Source organism: Gymnodraco acuticeps, unplaced genomic scaffold, assembly GCF_902827175.1.
Source record: "Gymnodraco acuticeps unplaced genomic scaffold, fGymAcu1.1, whole genome shotgun sequence".
Classification (NCBI taxonomy): Eukaryota; Metazoa; Chordata; class Actinopteri; order Perciformes; family Bathydraconidae; genus Gymnodraco; species Gymnodraco acuticeps.
In genome coordinates this window covers 974058-993323 of record NW_022991400.1, presented here as the reverse complement: position 1 = coordinate 993323, position 19266 = coordinate 974058, and the positions used below count along the sequence as shown (strand labels likewise).

Here is a 19266-nt window from a genome sequence, read left to right as displayed (position 1 = left end):
GTTTGAACTTAGACTAAAGTGAACTATCTAAACACTCAGAGTTCTTTACCTCACTGAGCTGTAGTATCAGCCTCAGTCTGACTGGACTCTCCCTCCACATCATTGTAGAAACATCTTCTTCCGTTAGAGTAGCTAGCACCAGATGCTAATAACAACAGCACCCTCCTTTCTCCCTCCCTCTCTCCCACGCTCACTGCACTTTGGCTGTGAGCTGCGGGCGCCAGATAAGCCAACATCCCCCATTTTCATCACTTACAGCGCCCATCGTACAGGGCAAATGAAAAGTGTAACCGGGATGAAAAGGGTGTTACATTTACTTAATTATGAATGTTGTTACATCTAGGATGAGCACCAACGGTCAAAACGTTTTTGTCCCTCCCAGAGCTGTCAGCGCAGCGCCTCCACAGATCTGGCGCCCTAGGCGAACGTCTATAACGCCAGTGCGATTGTGGACGTGGAGCGTTGCTGGCGAAAAATGGAGGGAACATTCATTATAGCGGTAGTGAATCACCCGGTGCTGTATGATCAGTCTCTGTTCATCTACCGGGATACAAACCGGAGGAGCGAGGCATGGAGGGAGGTGGCAGAAACAGTGGATGAAACTGGTAGGTTTTCGCCTGTTTGGGGATTTTATATCCAGTTTACTTTGTTTTAACATTGCTATTGCTTTGTATTCTTTCACACACAGTGACGTCACGAGCTACCCACAATGCAACACGCGCCATATAAATATATATAAATGCGCCATTTTCCTGGAGGTGCTAATATCCTGGAATGCAAATATAAACAGCTAGCTAACGTAGCCAGGCAGAGCGCACTAGGTTTTTTTTCTGAATTAACGACCGAAGAAATCGCTGCATGTCTTCGGATTACATCTCTGGACTTGAGGGGTCTGCTCTAGGTCGTTACCAGCGTAAACTAGAGCTGTGTGGGTTGTTACAGACTGCCTGCAGATGTATGGAAAAACGACAGTGGCCTTCGTCGATTTTGGCTGCATCTACGTCTAATTTCTGGAAACACCAGGTGAATACCCCACTTGTCAAAATAATATTATCATGCCATTGCATATATGTGGTATTTTAGAGTTGACTAGATATTGATTAAGGCAATAGACTATGATATTCAGTACAGGAAGCTTAGCAACACCTAGACGGTGTACGGCTGCTTGCACCTCGCGTAAAACGGCGCAGATCGGAAGTACGGTGTCGCGCTCGGCCCAATACCCGTATGTGTGTGTGAAAGAATGTCGGGGGCGGGATACCGTTACACCCCTACTAGCAAGATGTAGAAAACAACCATTAACTCTTAACTTAAGGGGAACTTGGCCTGTTTTCAAAATGCATCATGTTGTTCCTATGGTCTAAGACAGGCCACTCATACTAGTAAACATGTACAGTCTGTCAAATCCTAAAACTAGAGCACGAAAACATTGTGGATTTGTGATTTACAATTTGGCCCCATTGACTATAGATCTGGACATATGTTACAGATGACACTGAGAAAACCAATGGAAATGTTCTGGGTATATTGATGAATTACATATTTTTGGATATAACTACAATATATTGGAGATTTTTGGGGTCTATAAAGCAAAACAAACATTCTGCGTGTCAACAAAGTTCTTATCCTATTTATTATTTAAGGTTCACTAAAGCACAACTCCACATTCCATGTTCTTGAATCGGAAAATGTCATTTGATACATCTCTCCTGCTATTTCCAGCAGAACTGATTTATGAAGAGCTTGAAATAAAAACAATATGACAGTTGGTGCCGGAGATGCACAATGTAAAACTGGCTGTGATTCAAACCTTATGTCTAACACCATTGAAGCAAAGTTCCAAAAAGCTCTCCGCTCACAGTCCTTCAACACGCTGTGACTCTTTCAGTTGGATTATCACCTCTGAGCCACTGCTTCTTCTTTTCCTCCCCCTCACCTTTGAGATCATCAGGTGGAACATCTCGATGATGTTGAGGATCACCGAGAGGACGGCCATCGCCAACATGAAGACGATGAAGATGGTTTTCTCTGTGGGACGACTTATGAAGCAGTTCACCTGTGATGGGCAGGGGTATTCAGAGCATGTGATCTTAAGAGGCATTAGTATGAAGCCGTAGAGGTAGTACTGGCCTACAATGAAGGCCACTTCCAGCAGGATCTTGAACAGCACCTGCATCAAGTAACTGACCAGCAGGACGCCCTTCAGCTGCACCCGGCCAAATTCGTCTGAATACTTTGGGGCTTTATTCTTCCCGATTTGACCTGGTTTCTGCTCTATGCGCCTCCTCAGCTTGTTTTCTCTGCGAATCACCAGCAGGACATGGCCCAGGTACATGACGGTTGGAGTGGAGACCATGAGGATCTGGAGAACCCAGAAGCGCGTGTGAGACAGGGGGAAGTATCGATCGTAGCAGGTGTTCTTGCAGCCAACGCTCCCGGTGTTACAGTCCATGTTGGATTGTTCGTCGCCCCATATTTTATCTACGCCAGCAGCCAGGATGAAGATCCTGAAGAGGAAGAGAACACTCATCCAGACCTTCCCCCCTACAGTGGAGTGGGACTGCACCTTGTCCAACAGATCCGACAGGAAGGACCACTCCCCCATGATGACGGCCTACGAGAAAAGACAAAGACAGCAATGGTGATGAGAGACAGAAGATTTCAAGTCATATGTTGTGCAGAACATTTTACACATAGCACATTTAAAGCTAAAAGTGAGATAAGTCATGGCAGAATACTTAGCACCACCTTTTAAACTGTGCTGAAAGGGGTGATAATTGTAGTTCAATGAGCCCATTTGAGTTTAAACAGTTTTATTTATATAAATCAGTGTTTCCCCTACCATTGTCTTGAAACGACTACCCCCCCCCCCCCCCCCCCCCCCCAAATTCAAGTGTTTTGTTTTGTTATATATATATAAAGCGCCAAATCACAACTGAAGTAATCTTTCTACGGTCACTTTTCACATTGACCGGGTGCTATTTTATTAATTAAACCAAAAGTTTAAGTTATGTATCTAACTGATGTGCTCGTTTCTACGGAGCCCCTAAAGGTACATGAAAAAAAAGATGGGATAACGGGTTATTATCTCGTGCTTTTTTTTTCTCTTTTTTTTTCATGTCCCTTTTAGGGGCTCCGTACATTTCAGTATCCACTGCGTTGATTTTTGCATTCAAATAATAAAATAAATAAAGATATGATTAAAAAATAATAAAAATATTGAAAGAATGAAGAAACATCTTCACCAGCAAACCTGTGCAGAGTTCACTAAAAGCGCTGCATTAACGCAACGGCGCAAATACAAAATGATGCAAAAAGCTCAAAACACAACGGAAACAGGGACACTAAAACATGATGCACAAAGCTGAGAGCAATGCACTTGTTGAAGTCACTCTCACTGGAAACGAACCCTAATGTACGTTTTATTGGGGATTTATATGTGTTCGCATGATTCCATATTTATTTGCAGCCTTTTGTGTTTGCAGCGTTTTGGTTATGCGGCGCTTTTAGCAAACGCTGTGCATGCTTCGTCAAGTTGCTGAATGTTTTTTAAACCATGTGCATGTGTTGTGAAGTTGGGGGAGATGTTTTTTTCATTTGCATTATGTTTTGGCACATTTATGTTTATATACTGTATATATATTTGTGTGTAAATCTGAGGCCATGGTTCTCAGCAGGAAACCGATGGACTGTCCACTCCAAGTAGGGAATGAGTCCTTACCCCAAGTGAAGGAGTTCAAGTATCTCGGGGTCTTGTTCTCGAGTGAGGGAACAATGGAGCGTGAGATGGGCCGGAGAATCGGAGCAGCGGGAGCGGTACTGCAGTCGCTTTACCGCACCGTTGTGACGAAAAGGGAGCTGAGCCAGAAGGCAAAGCTCTCTGTCTACCGGGCCATTTTCGTTCCTACCCTCACCTATGGTCATGAAGGATGGGTCATGACCGAAAGAACGAGATCGCGGATACAAGCGGTCGAGATGGGTTTTCTCCGCAGGGTGGCTGGTGTCTCCCTTAGGGATAAGGTGAGAAGTTCGGTCATCAGGGAGGGACTCGGAGTTGAGCCGCTCCTCCTTCGCGTCGAAAGGAGCCAGTTGAGGTGGTTCGGGCACCTAGTTAGAATGCCACCTGGGCGCCTCCCTAGGGAGGTGTTCCAGGCACGTCCAGCTGGGAAGAGACCAAGGGGTAGACCTAGGACCAGGTGGAGGGGGTTATATCTCTTCGCTGGCCTGGGAGCGCCTTGGGATCCCCCAGTCAGAGCTGGTTGATGTCGCCAGGGAAAAGAAAGTTTGGGGCTCTCTGCTGGAACTGCTACCCCCGCGACCCGACCACGGATAAGCGGGAGAAGATGGATGGATGGATGGATATTTGTGTTCTCCTGATCGAAGTGTTTTGGGCTGTTGAAGCGCGTTTGCACCTGTCGGCCACCGTATATCCATACTCCAGACTACACAGTGAAAGTATGTGTAGCGACTTCAGGAACAAACAAAGGTAGCTGAGAGGCTGAGGCCGGGCCTGGTTGCCTTTATCTAATGAAAAATTACTAAAATCCCCAAAATGCATTGTACAAAATCTTCATTTAATTTGAATGTATTAAACGTTCTCAAACAGATAATCCGAATAATCCCCCAATCAAACAGTTGCGACCCTCTCAACCTCTCGTCCACACACACCTCACACAGGTGAACACGTGACTATATTTACTGAATGCCGTCCCTAACCATGTGACCCAACCTATAATTGATCACAACATTTTGAGTAATAATATGACGAACAATGGTTAAATAAAAACAATCAATAACCTCATGCAATTTCATTATGAGGAGGTGAGAAACTTAACAAACAATTAGCAAATCAAAGCAAGGCTTCTGAACATGTATCCGTCATTCAGAATACATCATAGTAATTTATGTATATATATAGTATATATATATACACTTATACACTTTTATATATATATATAAATTCCTCTTAATAAAATGTAGCTGTTTCTTTTCAGGATAGCAACATACAAATATAATTAGAGAAATCCAGCCTGTCAGGTAGATAGGTTAGAGATTACAAAAAACGGGAAAATACCTAATCTGTGTGTTCTATGGAGGCAGATTAACTCATATTATAAACCCAAAATCATCAGTGCATATGTTCACAAATGTAATTTTTTCATAATGCATAATGAAAGATGGCTATATATATATATATATATATATATATATATATATATTAAGAATAAAATAATTGAATTATTGATTGACACCACAGTCAATATTAATGTAGCTGCAAGAATTTCCTGCCAGATTTCGAACACTTTCCTGTAGTTAACCTGTTCTACACCGCCCCCCCCGATACCGGGGAGAAAAACGCGTCATCTGCAGGAAAAAGCGTCTGAGGGCATCTTAATATTCAATAAACTATGAATGTTTTATATCCATGTAACGGGAAGAGACTCAGCCAACTGATCTTTTTTTTAATTTTTTTTTTTTAAATCCCACAAAGCTAACGCATTACTGCACAGAAACTCACTCATAACACCCTTATTACTTATCGTAGCTGCACGTCCAACCCATTGATTAGCATCGTGAGAAGACACAGAATCGATCGGTACCTACATTATCACTCCATAATAAGAACTCGCGAAGATCTTAAAAAGAACAGACATCAAAACATGTGGCGCTAGGTAGCTAAAAACGGCAAAATGGCTCACCTTTGTCGTTGTCTGGTGGAGTTTTTTTTGCTAAACCACTTTAAAAAGGAAAAATGTCACTTGTTTTGCATCAATCTTGATACAGGGTACTTATTATATGTTGTACTTTGGATTCCTAACACTTTTAGTCTACCTTACCATCATCCAAGGGTAGTTTTCACTATAAGTAAAAAATAAATGTTTGGACGGACACTATAATTTATGTTCAATCTGAATTTTCTTTAAAATAAAAAACATCTATATTGATTCTTACTTTTCTACATCTAACTCACAGGTTTATCATTACTTTGAGAAAAAAGATTATTAATTTTCCCCTTTTAGAAGTGTAGTTATGGTCATTTGTTCTGGAAATGTTATTTTCAAGTCTGAGACCTGAAAAACAGGCTCAGTGCTTCACAGGTTAATAACATATTTTCCTTTGTGTTGATAACATTTAAAGGCAACATTTTACATTCCTAGACCGCTCATTAATCAAAATTAAATTCATGAAAGCAGTGAAATGTTGTCAAATAATTCAATAATCCATTGTGGTTTTTCCCATTTTAGCTGTTTGTTTTCAAAATGATATGTTTAAACAATACTAAAGCTTAAGACAAAAATAACTGTTCCTACCTCAGTAATGTTCAGTCAGTCGCTGACTAGCAATCTCTCACTTCCTTCTTATATTGAGACTCACATTGCGAAATCATCAGATCTTCATGGGTCACAGTAACCCGCCCACACTCCAAGATGCAGAAAACCAGTTCAAAGTAGTATTCTGGCTTTAATTCAGATTAGCTAAGGCCTGTGTCAGCAATAAACATGACAGTCATGACTATCTCTCTACAGTCATATGCCTATCTCCTTAGGAGCTGTGGGGAAATTGGTCCATGCGCAAAGCATTGTGGGGATTTTAAGACCGCGGAGTCTACACATGTGCAGCCTCGACATTTCTCCAAACGAAGTACGCCGGGCTCGGTAGAATTCCAAGTATGCTGGACATTGGAACAGTCCTTCGGCGGCACTCGATTGAAATAGTGGCTCTGGAGCAGCTTTACTCGACATTGAGAAACACCCAGTGTGTAATCACTGCTTGGGGCCCCGGACCAGAAGGGGGCCCCCAAAGAAGGTCGATTCAATTGGTCCACAGCAACAACAACATTAAACTCCCTTTAATTTACTGCAATTACATGTCGGGAACCCCCCTAAGGGGGCCCCATGCATAGCCGATGTCAAAAGCTGCTTCAAAATTTTGGGGGGGGGCGCTTATGATGGATGTGTTGGGGGGCATGTCTCTTCTGCCTGGGGCCCCCAGAGTGTCTTGCAGCGGCACTGTTATCATACATCTGGCTACGTACACAGTTACAGTTAGGCCTTTGTTATCATGTGCTACTCTGATATTAGAAGAGTACATTCAGTATTTTCCCAACAGAAGCATTTTCTATTTGCAGCGTTTTGGTTATACAGTGCTATAGTAAACATTGTGCATGTTTCGTCAAGTTGGTGAAGATTTTTCTTAACACATTTGTGATTTTATTTCTGCAGAGCATTTTTCCTAATGGAAGTGTTTTGGGCCGTAGTAACGTGTTAGCACCTGTCGGCCACCGTACTTTTGGAATTAATGTCGTGATTCCTATCACCATTTAAATATACATAAATCTGAATCAATATGCATCCTATGTGATTCTTAAAACAGTAGGTCAGTCTTGAAAGAAGTTCTAAGTATCATGCAGGTGATCTAAGTACATAGAGCACAGCCTTTTAAGTTCGTTATACTTATATCCTAACCGAGAGATTCTGTATTCACTCCACAAAACAATTGAAACGATCAAACATGCTTCCTCTGAAATGGAATTCTAGTAATTCACCATAATATTTGACATTAGCAGTGTATGAAATTAGAACGTGCTTATAGTCTGGTTCACGGTGTGTGAGTCCTAATGGGAGTTTAGGTAAACTATGACTTGCATTGGGAGTTGATGACGGAAAAATGTTGTGTGTTTCCTGACACTTTCAAATAGTCAGAGCCACAGATATATTTGACTTTTGTTCTCATTTCTGCTTTGTTCTGCTTTTTCTGCTGAAGTATGTTCCCTTGTGTTTCAGTGTTGGTGTATAGGCTACTGCCTATTATGCTTCATAAAAGGCAGCTTTTCCTATCAATAAAATCATTTTCTATATTAAATATCTTGGTTTCTCTTTTTTTTCTGAGGTCACATTGTTCTGTTGTCTGACATAGTACACTTCAGTATCTTATTGATATTTCTGTTCTCTTTTATTTATTCGCATTGCATTTAATAGAGATAATCCAAAAGTAAAGTAATCAGGCAACATTACTTATATATTTTCACACTCAGATTAGGTTACTGATTACATTGTTTTGAAGGTGACCAGTCATTGTAACGGAATACATTTTTAATGTAACCCTCCCAACCCTGTTCATTCAGTAGTTCCCCGTTCTTAACTCAAATGAACATGTTAGACTTGATTCAAGTGGGAATTGGGATCCAGACTGGGTGCTGAGTGAGAAACCTCACATTATAATCAGCTCAGAAAATATCATTATTGCTGTGATTTATTTCACCCCTCGAGCTGTTCGTGTACTGCTGTTCCCTTTTCTCAGTTTAGTGCAATTTCAATATGAGGTGGTGAGAAACTTAAACATTAGCCAGTGTTGGGAGAAGATCCTTTACTTAAAGGGGACCTATCATGCAAAATGCACTTGTGTACGTCTTTTAAACATGAATATGTGTCCCCGGTGTGTCAGGGAACTCACCAAGTGTCAGAAAACACAACCCTCTCTCTTTTCCTCCATACCCAAATCTCTAAAAACGGGGCTGGAACGGATCTGATACAGACTGATATAGATTTGAAATTGTTCTGACGTCAGTGACGAGGAGCTCTGCCTATATGGGCAACTCTCCACCTATCAGGGGAATGAGAGGTTGCCGTGGCATGGTAACAGCATGGTAACAGCATGGTAACAGCATGGTAACAGCATGGTAACAGCATGGTAACATGACGCTCGTGCCTCGCCCCCCACCACTCCAATTAGCAAATGGCATCAAGGCTTTGGGAACATGCATCCGTCATTCAGAAAAGTATGTCTGAATGATGAGTAGTTAAAAAAACCTTACTACAGCTTGTTAGAGGTTACAAACGATAGGAACATTCTGAGGAGTAAGAGAGTGTGAAGAAACCTTTTTGTTCAGAGTCAGCAAAATGATCACAAGGTTGAGTGAAACGAGAAGCGATGAGACTGAAGGGAGCGAATCTGAGTCAGTCTCTCCAGACTGTAGACCTCCCTAGTATTTAAGTCTCCTCTGCGTCTTATGCTGTCCTGTGTGAAGGACACATGGCGAAATATTTCTAATATCTGAAGCCGGACAGGTGAGTACATTATATGTTTCTCCCACCTCAAATTAAAACACTTTGATTAACATGTAAATGTGTCACTTAACCACTCTCTTCTGAGCTCTGGCGCTGCGTTGAGTGGCAGCCTGTTACAGCAGCTCCCTACTCATCACTGAGTAGTTGGCTCTTTTCTGCTGTAACAATGTAAATGTCTTCTGAAGGTATTCTGATTCTGATTCTGATAAACATATTTTAGTTGACTCTACTGTTTGACAATGTCTGTAGATTATACTGTGTATACTGAATCAAATAATGTCTTACTTTCTAAGAATTGCAGGCAAATGAACCACACTGTGGGGGGTGTGATAGCATGATAAAGCCCCACATTCTCTACCAACTGGGCTAACAGGGCTATTTTTACAGTAAACAACGACAACATGGCCCAAGTAACTCTCAGAAAGGTTTCTTAAGACAGCAGGCAACATTACGGGCTGTACACATCAGGATTTCAAGTAAACACTGAAGAACATCTGAAATATATACTTTAACTTCATAATTAAAGCTGGTTCAGGTCATATCTATCAAAACGGTCTCAGTTTGTATCTGTCAACGATGAATCCTCATTACAAACTACAGTCAGTCATGGAGTACCGCAAGGGTCTGTACTTGGACCCATCCTGTTCATCATGCTACCATTGGGCAATATCATAAGGAATAACTCCATACATTTTCATTAGTATGCAGATGATACACAATTGTATCAATCAATTAAACCAGATGTACAATTTCCATTAGTTAAACTGCAAGAATGCCTCACAGACATAAAGACATGGATGACCTGCAACTTTTTATTATTGAACTCTGACAAAACAGAAGTCATTATACTAGGCCCCCAGCACCTTCGGAACAAACTGTCCAACAACATAATTTATTCGGATGGTATTACCTTGACCTCCAGCACCACTGTAAAAAAATCTTGGTGTTATCTTTGACGAGGATTTGTCTTTTAAATCCCATATAAAGCAAATTTCAAGGACTGCCTACTTCCATCTACGTAATATTGCAAAAATCAGGCACATCCTAAATCACAACAATGCAGAAACACTAATCCATGCTTTTACCACCTCCAGGCTGGATTATTGCAATTCCCTTTTATCAGGCTGTGCAAACTCATCATTAAAGACCCTTCAAGTCATAACAAAATGCTGCAGCACGGGTTTTGGGTTTTAACAGGAACAAAAAGGATGGACCGCATCACTCCTGTTTTAGCAGCATTGCACTGGCTACCAGTTAAGTCCAGGATTGATTTTAAAATACTTTTACTAACATACAAAGCGCTCAATAGTCAGGGACCATCCTACCTACAGGATCTTTTAATCTCCTATTGCCCCTCAGGGCATTAAGATCCCAGAATGCAGGTCTGTTGGTGGTTCCCAGAGTCCACAAAAAAGATCAGGTGCTAGCTTTCGGCTACCAAGCCCCGTTCCTCTGGAATCAACTTCCAGTGACGATTAGGGAGGCAGACAGTGTCCCCACATTTAAGAGTAGGTTAAAGACTTTCCTCTTTAGTACAGCGTACAGTTAAGACTGGTTTTAAACCCCCTTTTATAAATCCTCATGGACCCTTCGTTTTATGGAATTGTATGTATTGTACTCTAACTGTATTTGTGTCATTGTGTTATGTTCCTTTTTAAATTGGTATTTTCACATTGATCTTGTAAGATACGTTTGTTGTTTTTACATTGTTTTACATTGCCAATTGTGTTTGTTGACTTGTGAAGCCCTGTGAGACAAATAGGATTTGTGATTTTGGGCTATATAAATACACTTGAATTGAAATGAATAATTCATCATCAAACCAACATTTTATTTCACATAACTGTATTAGGTTAGTAACTAGTTGAAAGCAATAATATTTAGTTGATCCTTTTTAAACTTAATATTATTGTTTTCAACTACCTAATACAGTTATGTGAAATCTGTTGACATAATACATTAAAGTCAACATTTCAGTTTATTTAGTGTACCATACTATTTTAAACACCTATGAATGGCGATGCAAAAGTTACTAATTCATTTGTGAACAAAAGATGGACATGGTAATTTGAATATTTTTTGTGCGAACCCTGCCCACATTCTGTAGCTCTGTTAAGTTTCTGTGGACTGCTTTGAATACTTGATTTGGCACTGAGAACAGTTGTATTGCTCTTGTACTGTATGAAGCTTCATAGTTCATTTTATTTACGTATGAGTTAATTCCACTAACTGTACATGTACACTTTAAGCAGTTTTTGTAGCCCATGATGGAAAGGAGCAGGGGGAAGAAAGCCGTATTTGACCTGCCCCTCATTAAAAAAAAGAAAATAGATGGTCTCTCGGTCGCACCTGCCTAACAATACTTACAGTAACATGAAACCAAAATTGCAATCAATGGTCAACACAACAATTTACCATAAGCAAAACAGGTTACCTGACATCTTCATACTGTCTAATTATAATTTCTTTATTCAGTTTCTTTAACCTAAATATATTCATACAGCCCTTTAAATCATTTGGTAAATGATTCCACAGTTTAACGCCGACTACAGAGGTACACACCTGCTTTAAAGTAGCCAGTGCAAACTGATGCTTAAAGTATCATTTTGTTCTATCTTGCTCATCCTCTAAAGTTACAATTGTTTTATTTACTTTCTGGTAGTATTCTGTTTGTTATTGAAATAGATCTTTACATTTGAACAGCCTTGTATTTGTGTGTTCTCTGGAATGTGATGTAATGTCTGTCTCCTCTCCTTCAGACATTAGCTTCCAGCCATGGGGGACTGGTCTTACATGTCCTCTCTGTTGGACAAGGTCCAGTCTCACTCCACGGTGGTTGGGAAGATCTGGATGAGCGTCCTCTTCCTGTTCCGGATCTTTGTCCTGGGAGCCGCCGTGGACAACGTCTGGGGGGACGAAGTGTCCGAGTTCTACTGCGACAGCCACGAACCGGGGTGCAAACACTCCTGCTACGACTGGAGGTTCCCCATCTCCTACGTCCATTACTGGGTCCTGCAGATCACCTTCGTGTCCACGCCCACCCTGGTGTACCTGGGCCACGCCATCCACATCATCCACAGAGAGAAGAGGCAGATGGAGAAGCTGCGGGACGTCCCTGATGGAGCTGTCCGGAGGAGGCTGAGGTACACAGACGAGAGGGGGAAGGTGCAGATAACAGGCGTCCTCCTCTGCACCTACATGACCCAGCTGGTGTTCAAGATCCTCCTGGAGGTGGGGTTCTCTGTGGGACAGTTCTACATCTTTGGCCCCCCGTTCATGGAGCCTTACTTCCACTGTACCAGGTCTCCTTGTGCCTCTTTAAGTGGGGCCCAGTGTTACGTTTCTCGTCCAAGAGAGAAGACCATTTTCGTGGTGTTCATGCTGGTGGTGGCAGGCGTCTCGGTGCTACTCAACATCCTGGAGATGATCTACCTGCTGTGTGGCCGGAGGAGAGACAGACGGTACGAGCATCAAGCCCAGCAGGGGGCGCTCTTGTTACAGCAGCAGTCCTCCAACATGGCGCAGGAAGTCGCGAGGAACCAGTATGGAGGCCATCCACTGCTGCCCCCCCCGGCCAGGGCCCCACAGGCCCCGCCAGTGAGGACAAACACAAAGACTCAGACATCAGTAAAAAGAAAGTCCCCTGATACATGAACACACACGTCAATCAAATGGAAACACATTTTTGCTCAATAATAAAGTTAAGGTGGTTTCTTTTCAAATTGTACTCAAAATGTAGACTGAAAAAACTGAAATTAATTAAATTAGATTTCACATCACTGTATTATGTTAGTTGAAAGCAATAATATCAAGTTTAAATAACACATAGGTTTAAATATTTGCTTTCAACTAACCTAATACAGTTATGTAAAAAATGTTGAGATGATACATTTAATTAAAGTCAACGTCTCAGTTTTTTCAGTGCACCCTGCAAGAAAGACAATGCAAATATATGGATATATATATATATATATATATTGAATATTTCTGTTTGAGTTGCCATTTATTTTATGAATGTGTGTATCAAAGAATGTTTTGGTAGACTTCCGGTGACGTCATGAAGCAGCAGTTTAGAAGTGGAGCTCCGCCAGACTATACACAAAAATAGAGACAACTAGTAATATAAGACGTTTGAAAAAATAAGAAAGAGCACTCCTGCATGATGAGCTCGTCAACCAGAAACAAAGCCCCCAACAAACAAGATATCTCAAAGGAAAAAAAAGATAAACAACGGAGACCGGCCAGCCCAGCAAGCGCTAGCTTGACAACAGACATGTGCGAGTCGGACCGTGAAGTTACGTTGATGGGTGAGCTGGGGAAACTCCGCAAGAAATAATGTGAGAATCTTTCAGGTACCAGAGGGGAGTGAGGGAGGAAATATGGCAGAATTTATTAAAGAACTGTTACACGAGGTGCTTAAAATACCATCACTAACGGATATTAAGATAGAGAGAGCACACCGCTCACCCCCGTTTACGTCACATAGAGACCCGACAGCCCCTCCAAGACACATCATCGTGAGATTTTTGGACGCAGCGGTTAAAGATCTGGTGATACGACAGGCATGGAGTCAGAGACAGGTCTCCTTCCAAGATAAAAGGATATTTTTTGATCAAGATTACTCTCCCGAGTTACACAAGAAGCGGGCAAAGGTGCACGAAGTCATCAAGCAGCTAAAAAAGAAGGACATACTGGCGAGGTGTATATTCTTTCACACAGTGACGTCACGAGCTACCCACAATGCAACACGCGCCATATATATATATATATATATATATATATATATAAATACGCCATTTTCATGGAGGTGCAAATATAAACAGCTAGCTAACTTAGCCAGGCAGAGCGCACTAGGTTTTTTTTCTGAATTAACGACCGAAGAAATCGCTGCATGTCTTCGGATTACATCTCTGGACTTGAGGGGTGTGCTCTAGGTCGTTACCATCGTAAACTAGAGCTGTGTGGGTTGTCGGATTGCCCTTACAGACTGCGTCGATTTTGGCTGCATCTACGTCTAATTTCTGGAAACACCAGGTGAATACCCCACTTGTCACAATAATATTATCATGCCATTGCATATATGTGGTATTTTAGAGTTGACTAGATATTGATTAAGGCAATAGACTATGATATTCAGTACAGGAAGCTTAGCAACACCTAGACGGTGTACGGCTAAACCCTTGGCCTGCTTGCACCTCGCGTAAAACGGCGGATACCGGAAGTACGGTGTCGCCCTCGGCCCAATACCCGTATGTGTGTGTGAAAGAATACCCAGCGCAGTTAAAACTCAAGCTGGGCACGGGGGAGAAGACCTACACCACACTGTCCAGTGCTGCAGAGGTGCTGAAAGGCCTGGGAGTCGACGTGCGCTGCGGAGAAAGAGAATGCACGGAGGATGAGTTAAAGGACGGATGGAGGAGCAGCGGAAAGAAGAAATGAGACACGGTACTGTCAGCATCGGATCTCAGGACATTCCTGCAAGAAGAAGCTTAAATCGTCTCCCGATGCCGTTTACAAAACCAAAGTGACTGAAACAGGTTGGGAGTTGGCTCTGTTCTGCACACAGTAACGGTAACACATTGACAGTGGAAAAAAGTTATAAGTGATTGTTACTTGTGCAAATACTACAAATTAGTTGTTCTCATAAGTTATTCTAATATTTTATTTACCAATTCTAGGCTCTGGCGGAGCCCGTTTTCTTAGTTCGGAATGAGTGAATTACACTCACTTAGACCTTTTTTACATGTTAGTGTAGCATTGGTCAGGTTAGCACTCTATGTGCTTTTTCCCACAGAGAGGGCTGGTCAGTGGTCACACCTCTCTGCCCCAGCACCAGTGGGGATCTGTCACAGCTATAGTTCGTTTGCTGTGGCTGATTGGACAGGTGGAAGTTCAGTTTTATGTTTTAAGTGTTTGTTGTATGTTTCTCCTGACATATGTTGCGTTCTGCAGTTTGTTTTTGTTTATGCGATTTAAGCAAAGTTTTTTCACGTGTCTTCAAACAGGCAGGGCTATTTACTCTAATACTAAACAGAGATTATGGCTTACTTAAATATTGTTAGCTATAATGTAAGGGGAATTAACAACCCGATTAAAAGGAAAAAGATTCTGGGACAATTAAAGCAAATGGAATGCTCGGTAGCTCTGATTCAAGAAACTCACTTATCTGAAATAGAACATTTAAAATGAAAGAGAGAGTGGGTGGATCAGATCTATAGTGCATCATGTGGGAAGAGTAAAAAACGAGGAGTAGCTATTTTAATTAACAAATCAGTATACTATAACAATGAGAAAGTCCTCCAGGATATTGAGGGTCGTTATGTTATGGTAATTGGAACAATAGCTGGCCTAAACATAACTATCTTAAATGTGTATGCACCAAATGGAGACTGCGATTTATTTTTTAAAAGATTGCAGCCCTAGTGGCAGATAATGGAGAGGGAATAGTAATCATAGGGGGGGACTTTCAATTGCACATTGAACAACAAAATGGATAGATTACCCGTAACAATAAGACCCCTGCCTAAAATGTCCAGAAATGTCTTGAACATGATGAAGGAGCTGGGATTAGTTGATATCTGGCGACACCTACACCCAAGTGACAAAGATTTTACATTCATATCCCATGTACATAGAAGTTATTCAAGAATAGATTACTTTTTGGTGTCGAAAAAGGATACATACCGGATAAAAGATAGTGTAATTGAATCAATAAAAATCTCAGACCACAGTCCTGTCTCTATGAAAATTAATCTGGGGTTTGATAAATGGTTTAAGTACTGTTAAGTACTATTGGCAGATAACCGGCTAAAACAGGAAATACGTTCTGCAATATCTGAATACTTTGCCTTGAATGATAATGGTGAGGTCTCCCCCTCGGTGCTATGGGATGCTGGTAAGGCCACGATTAGGGGCAACATTATTTCTATAGGATCTAAATTAAAAGAAACAAAGACTGGCGAAACAACAAGAATTGGAAACAGAAATTAAAAGATTAGAGAGGGAACATAAGACATCTAGAAAAGAGGAAGTACTCAAAAAGTTGAAGGAAGTTAGAATGAAGCTAGATGCAGAATGAACTTACAAAGCAGAGGGAGCCCTCAGGTTCATAAATAGAAAATATTACGAAATGGGAAATAAGGCTAGCAGATTATTGGCATTTCAATTTAGAAAAGCCCAGTCCAGCCGCATTATCTCCAACATTAAACATCCTGAAACTAACCAGACAGAAACAGATCCTAGGAAAATATCAGATGCTTTTGCAAAATATTATACGCAACTGTATAAAAGCGAAGATCAGAAATGTAAGGAAGAAAGAATTAGTGATTTTTTAAAGCCCCTCAATATGAATAAACTGGCAACTGACGAAGCATCTAAATTAGTAGAGCCTATCAGAGAGGAGGAAATTAAGGAAACTATTACTAAACTAAAAAACAACAAATCACCGGGAGTAGATGGGTTTGCAGGTGAATATTATAGAGCCTTCATAAATGATCTTTCCCCTATATTATGTAGAGTATATAATTATGTATTAAATACAGGAGACCCCCCAAAATCGTGGTCAGAAGCTACTGTATCATCACAGTCCTGCATAAAGAGGGAAAGGACCCCATACAGTGCACTAGTTATCGCCCCATAAGTCTTCTATGCGTTGATTACAAAAATATTAACTTCAATCTTAGCACAACAGTACAGTACAACATATTTTAAAGAAGTTGATAAAACCGGACCAGACAGGATTTATTTCAGGTCGTCAAGGGACAAATAATGTGAGGAGAGCTTTAAACCTTTAATCAATAGCGGCAAAAGATAAACGACCTTCAATGCTTCTCAGCCTAGATGCTGAGAAAGCATTTGATAGAGTGGACTGGCTATTTCTTAAACAAACATTATTGGAAATGGGTTTTGGAGAAAAATGTACTACATGGATTAGTTTGCTTTATAAGGATCCTAAATCAATAATAAGAGTCAATGGGCATTGTTCGGATTTTTTTAAAGTAGAGAGGCAGGGCGACTCAATGTCACCTCTTCTTTTCGCACTCAGTATTGAACCCTAAGCGGAGGCTATACGCCAAAATAAACAGATTCAAGGAATAGCGGACGAGGGAGGGTCAATACATAACATATCTTTATTTGCAGATGACATTTGACTCTTTATAAAACAACCCCTATCTTCTATTCCAGCTCTTATGCAGTGCTTGTCTAAGTATGGGGCAGTTTCAGGATACAAAATGAATCCAATTAAATCAGAAGCAATGATGATAACAGGGAGTTGGCCCACACAATTAAACAAGGATGTTTCTTACCGCTGGTCCAAGCAGGGGTTTAGATATCTAGGGATTATCATTACTCACCACCCTATGCATTTATTTGAGGCTAACTATAATACATTAATAAGGCAAATAAAGAATGACATGATACGGTGGGAAATTCTCCCCCTGTCGCTATTCGGAAGGGTAGAAACTGTAAGAATGAACCTACTCCCTCGATTACTTTTCCTATTTCAATCCCTTCCCGTGGGAATTCCAGCCTCCACCTTCAACATGTTAAATAGACTTATATCTAAGTTTATTTGGCAGAATAAGAGACCCAGAGTAAGACTTAAAACTCTTTTTCTACCCAAAGAGAAGGGAGGCTTAAGCCTGCCAAATTTGAAATATTATTATTGTGCTGCTCAGTTAACGGCAATAGTGGCCTGGATTAGAAAGGACGAGGAAACAGGATGGGCACAGATTGAGCAGAGTGCAACTAAGGGTTTGTCGTTATCAGTTTTGCCTTTTATTGATATAAAATCTGTCAAGAAAGTTAAGATTGAGAACGAATGGATAGGGCATACCCTGAAGTTGTGGACGGCAGTTAAAAAACATTTCAGGAGCCCAGAATCAATATCAAGAGCCATGCCAATTATAGGCAATATAGAGTTTCCTCCATCTATAAGGGATGGAGGTTTAAAAAGATCTTATCACAATGAACCAAATGTTTGATGGAACAGATGTCAAATCCTTCTCCCAACTTCAAGAACAATATGGGCTCCCGTCAAATGATTGATATAGGTACTTCCAGATAAGACACTATATTACAAGCCACAAGGAAAGAGAAGCAATAAAAAAAATCCAAACATTATAGAAGAATATTTTATTAGTATTGCAGAAAAATGCTTCCCAAATAAGAAACATGTCTCTCACTTATATAAGAGGCTTATGGCAGACGACTCCCAAAACACCTGGAATGTTAGAGATCAATGGGAATTGGAACTAAACATTATAATCGAAGATGCAGTCTGGGAAAGCTTCTGTGTGGGCAGTCATAAAGGAATTAATAGTCAGTTATGGAAAGAGTTTGATTGGAAGCTGAAAATCTGATTTTTTTTAAATTTCTAAATATGTACAAGGACCATCAGTCACATTATGTTGGAGGAAATGCGGAAAAATAGGGGATCATACACATATCTTTTGGGATTGCCCAGTAATTGAAGGATTTTGGAAATCTGTTAAAGAGGAGATTAGAAACATCCTGGAAATGACTGTTCCTCTGGAGCCTATGTTGTTCTTGCTCGGAGCTATACCTACAGACATTTAGGATTCAGACCAGAGGTACATATTACGGATACTGTTATTAATTGCCAAAAAGATTATAACTGTGAACTGGAAAAATAGTAAGTGATAGTAAGGACGCAGATGTTTTCGGTACAATTCATTTTATTTTTAGGTAAATGTCATATTCCTTCAAAGGAATTCGGTTTGGCTGACTCCAAATCAAATTAGATTTGCGTGCGTGCGTGCGTGCGTGCGTGCGCGTGCGTGCGTGCATGAGTGTGTGGCACGTTGGATGGCAGTACAAACACCAGGGGGCAGAGTCTTCTTCATGAATGAATGACTCTCTATCCAGTAGATGTTTCTGACAACTTGAATGTCCATTTCAATGAATACCACCTGTGTGTCTACAATAAAACAAGGCGATAAACTAGATATAGTCAAACTTTGCTGAGCTCCCATGAAAAACAACCTTAAAGTATGGGTTTGAATTCTGTGTCTTAAAACAATATTTCACTGCATATTATGTGCATTTAAAACTTTTTTTAGTCTCCGAGATTATTCACTGCATTGAATTACACACATATTGCATGTCTTAACATCATTGGAGATGCTCTTCTCTTCTTTTGCTCTTTCTAGGGGGATTGTATCCTTATCTGAATTGA

At 40.8% G+C, this 19266-nt stretch overlaps 1 protein-coding gene and 1 pseudogene across 1 annotated transcript; one reads left to right on the top strand and one right to left on the bottom strand.

Annotated features, from left to right (window-relative positions):
- Positions 1-1150: 1150 nt before the first annotated feature.
- Positions 1151-6351, bottom strand: LOC117532375 (gap junction Cx32.2 protein-like). Its single transcript, XM_034195685.1, has 2 exons — positions 6312-6351; positions 1151-2614 (listed from the first exon to the last, which is right to left on the bottom strand). The coding sequence occupies exon 2, from the start codon at positions 2603-2605 to the stop codon at positions 1856-1858; it is 750 nt and encodes a 249-aa protein (XP_034051576.1). The 5' UTR covers positions 2606-2614; positions 6312-6351; the 3' UTR covers positions 1151-1855.
- Positions 6352-8935: 2584 nt separating this feature from the next.
- LOC117532362 lies at positions 8936-13053 on the top strand (annotated as a pseudogene).
- Positions 13054-19266: the final 6213 nt, after the last annotated feature.